Genomic DNA, 4,229 nt, shown 5'->3' with positions numbered 1-4,229 from the left:
AAATCTGAAATGGTCCAAAGTATCGAGGAGCCAGCTTGGCACATCCACTCCACTGTAGGGTGCTCCTTTGGGTTTGAATCCTTACAAACACATGGTCACCAACATTGTACTCTGCGAATCTTCTTTTCCTGTCTGCGAAACTTTTCTGTCTGTCTTGTGCAGCTTTTAAATTTGCTCGCACTCTCTTCACCATATCCTCCATGTCTTTTAACATTTCTGGACCCAAACTCAGCTTATCCTCCAGTCCACTCCAACTTGCGGGTGTGCGGCACTTTCGCCCATACAGGACCTCAAAAGGACTTAGCTGGGTTGAAGTATGGTACCCATTATTGTAGGCGAATTCGACCAAATGAAAATATTCTTCCCATTGACCAGGCTTTAGCATTACATTTGCTCTCAACATGTCTTCCAATACCTGATTGACTCGCTCAGTTTGGCCATCGGTCTGTGGGTGATAGGTCGTGCTAAAATTCAGCCGAGTGCCCAACTCGGCAAACAATGTCCTCCAAAAGGTGGAAGTGAATTTCACATCACGGTCTGATATGATTACCTTTGGCATTCCATGCAAACGGAACACATTTTGCATAAATAGATGTGCGATTTGTACCGCCTTGTAAGTAGACTGCACTGGTATGAAGTGCGCTGCTTTACTCAATTTATCAACTACGACCATAATAGAATCATTGCCCTTCTTTGTTCGTGGTAACCCGGTTATAAAATCCATGGAAATGGTTTCCCATTTCCATTCTGGAATAGGCAAAGGCTACAATAGTCCCGCTGGGTGTTGATGTTCAGCCTTAATTTGCTGGCATTCCAAACACCTTGCCAAGTATTCCACTACTTGCTTCTTCATCCCAGGCCAGTAATACTCTTTTTTGAGTGCCGTGACCATCTTTTGGTATCCTGGGTGACCAGTGTAGTGACTGATGTGGAACTCATCCAAAATCAGCTTCTTAAGGTCATTTGAATCAGGTACATACATTTTTTTATTAAAGTACAGCAATCCAGCACTATCCAATGCGTACCCTTGCTGTAACTTCTCTTTATCAGATTGTTGTACCTGCTGTTTTAAATGCTGATATTCAGAGTTGTCACTGGCTGCTGTTTTTATTTGTTCAACCAGCGAACTCTGCCACCTGCTGATTGAGAGTTCACACAAGCAATGAACCTTTCGACTTAAGGCGTCTGCCACCCGATTTTCCTTGACCTTTAAATGCTTTATTTCAAAGTCAAACCCACTTAGGAAATCTGCCCAACGGCCTTGCCTCGCATTCAAGGTAGGTTGGCTGAAATAATGCGTCAAGCTGTGATGATCTGTTAAGAACAGAAATTTCTTTCCAAGAAGGTAATGTCGCCACATCTTTAGTGCATGAATCACACCAGTTAACTCTAAATCATAAGCAGAGTATCTTTTCTCATGCTCTTTTAGTTTCCTTGATTCATATCCTATTACTTTTCCTTCCTGCATTAGTACTCCTCCCACGCCCTCCTTGCTTGCATCGGTGCACACCACGTAATCTTTATTAGGATCAACAATCCTCAGGATGGGTGCAGTGGTGAGGAGATGTTTCAAGCGGTCAAAACTCTGTTGACACTCTGCTGTCCATCTGAATACCTTCCCTTTCTTTTGCAATGAGGTGATAGGATAGGCTATCCTAGAAAAGCCTTCCACAAACCTCCGGTAATAGCCAGCTAGCCCCATAAAGGATCTAATATCAGCAACGTCTTTGGGTATAGGCCATTCCATAATAGATTTTATCTTCTCGGAGTCAACTGCAATTCCCTCTTTCGTAATCACGTGGCCCAAATATTGAATTTCCTCTTTGAAGAAATCGCATTTGCTAAATTTAGCATATAGCTTATGTTCCCGAAGAGTTTGTAACACCAACCTAAGGTGCTCCTCATGTTCCTGTTGGGAATGAGAATATATCAATATGTCGTCAATGAATATCAGTACAAACTTGTCCAAAAACCTGTGAAACATGTTATTCATCATGAACATAAAAGTAGCAGGTGCATTGGTCAAACCAAAAGGTAGCACTACAAATTCGTAGTGCCCATAGCGTGTTCGGAAAGCAGTTTTGGCAAGGTCCTCATCCTTAATCCTGCTTTGATGATAACTAGATCGTAGATCAATTTTGGAAAACACTTTTGCCCCTTTCACTTGATCGAAGAGTTCATCTATTCTGGGTAGAGGGTACTTGTTTTTGACCGTGAGCTTATTCAGCTGCCGGTAATCTATGCACATGCGAAGGGTCCCATCCTTCTTCTTCACGAACAATACGGGAGCTGTCCAGGGTGACACACTGGGTCGAATGTACTATTTCTCCAACAGCTCTTGGAGCTGCATTTTCACCTCTGTTAACTCTGGTATGCTCATCTGGTATGGTGCCTGCGATACCGGTGCTGCCCCTGGTATTAGCTCTATAGTAAAGTCTATATCCCTTCTTGGTGGCAAACCCGGTACCTCTTCAGGAAAGACATCTGTAAATTCCTGTACCACCGGAATATCATCTAATGCAGACATCTTATCTTTCTGATTCGCATAGCCAACCTGTATGGCATAGATTTGACATTTCTTTCTAATACACTTAGCTAGCTGTGTTGCAGTTATAGGTCGAATCTGAACAGGACGTTTAATTCCCTGCAACTCCTGTTGCTGTTCCAAATCATCTTTGTAGTATATGGTCTTGGTTTTACAATTCACCAACGACCAGTGCTTCTCCAGCCAGTCCATACCAATAAGAATGTCATAGGAGCCTAACGGAAGTACATTCAGATCTGCCTTTACGGGCTGTCCAGCTATACTAAAAGAACAGTTATTAACTTTAGCTAAAACCCGCCTTTTGGCTCCCGTAGCTAACTGGACCAACCATGGGTTTTTAAACTTTTCTGATGGTAGCTTACAGTGTTCCACTACTTTTGGACTAACGTAACTTAAAGTAGCCCCTGGATCAATAAGTACAGCTACAGAAAGGTTTGAAATCTTACCTTCGAATTCCACCATGGAAGGTTGATATTCCGCCTGCCGGTCCTCTAATGCTGCATTGATCCTTGGTACGCTGCGCGCCACGTCCCCAACAGTTGAAGCTTCGTGCACTTGAGATATTTGATCAGTTCTTTTACGCTGTGGACAATTCCTAGCGTAGTGTGGTCCTTCACATACCCAGCACTGAACTGGAGGTCTAGTTCCCTCAACCTCTGATCTAGCAGGTGGTTCACTGATCCTGCTCTCACTTGGCTTAGGCCGGAAGGTACCCTTGTTTGTGCTTTTGTTAAACTGTCCCTTTCCAGCTCCTTTACCAACATTTCTGCGGCTACTTTTGTTGTTTCCAGCAATTCTGCTACCTTTTCTTTCATTCCATTTCCTGTTTGGAATTTCTCCCTTTTGTTTGTTCTACTGGTAGCAAATTCTAGCCTTCCGAATTGCCTCATCCATAGTTCGGGGATTGTCAAACTCAATCTGTTCCCTTATATAAGCCGGTAAGCTACTTACGAATCTCTGCACCTTGGCCTTCTCCTCTTTTATGTATGGCACATATCGAAGCAGAGAAGTGAAGCGATTTATGAATTCGTCCATGGACTGCTGTCCTAGCCGTAGGTCATGGAATTCCCGCGCCTTCTCATCATAAAAACGCTCAGTTAAATACCTCTCCTTAAAATATTTCTGAAATTTCTCCCAGGTTATGTTTTGCTCACTTACTCCCTTCACAATTTTAATCTCTTCCCACCACAAGGTGGCTTTGCCTTGCAACTGAAAAATAGCCAGCCGCGCCTTCAGATTTTGATCATATTCATAAAGTTGGAAATATTTATTAATATTAATCAACCAGGCTTCTGCTGCTTCTTCCTGCTCTCCATCGAAAAGTGGAGGTTTGATTTTTCGAAATTCTCCTTGTAATTCCGTTTTCTGTCGCTTGGAGATCTGCTGCTCTTGCACATTATCAGAATGGTCTTCCTGTTCTTCCGAAAGCTCAGGTGCATAATTCCGTTCCTCAGTGGCCCTTTGCTGTTCTACACTAGGACTGGCTAAGGGTGGATTTTGTTTATTTGACAAGCTTCTCAATATTCTTTCTTGTTCCATTGTTAATCGCGCGTTGTCCTCTCGTAAACGCGCCATCTCCCCTTTCAGCTCTTGAACAGTTTGCAGTATCGCCAGATTGGTGCTACGGGTCTCAGCACCAAGCTGTACGTACAGTTCTGCATTTCCCTGAGGCATGCCACCCGCT

The 4,229-nt window shown here is 43.4% G+C and overlaps 1 protein-coding gene across 1 annotated transcript; it reads right to left on the bottom strand.

The window, feature by feature from the left end:
* Positions 1 to 2,320: 2,320 nt before the first annotated feature.
* LOC149194114 (uncharacterized) lies at positions 2,321 to 3,309 on the bottom strand. Its single transcript, XM_089407550.1, has 2 exons — positions 3,167 to 3,309; positions 2,321 to 3,062 (listed from the first exon to the last, which is right to left on the bottom strand). Exons 1-2 carry the CDS (start codon positions 3,307 to 3,309, stop codon positions 2,321 to 2,323), a joined length of 885 nt encoding a protein of 294 aa, XP_089263676.1.
* Between the last annotated feature and the right edge of the window lie 920 nt (positions 3,310 to 4,229).

Source organism: Pinus tabuliformis, chromosome 2_2 (assembly GCF_031772625.1).
Source record: "Pinus tabuliformis cultivar Carrire ecotype Pingquan chromosome 2_2, CPIR1, whole genome shotgun sequence".
NCBI classification, from domain to species: Eukaryota; Viridiplantae; Streptophyta; class Pinopsida; order Pinales; family Pinaceae; genus Pinus; species Pinus tabuliformis.
The sequence above is the reverse complement of the archived record's forward strand: the minus strand, read 5'-3'. Positions and strand labels throughout refer to the sequence as shown.

Excerpts from the sequence above, each read along its gene's own strand:
- LOC149194114 (XM_089407550.1), bottom strand. The coding sequence starts at position 3,309 with ATGTTGGTAAAGGAGCTGGAAAGGGACAGTTTAACAAAAGCACAAACA. Across the intron at positions 3,063-3,166 it reads GACCTCCAGTTCAGTGCTGG|CGTACCAAGGATCAATGCAG; the intron begins GTATGTGAAGGA and ends CGTGGCGCGCAG.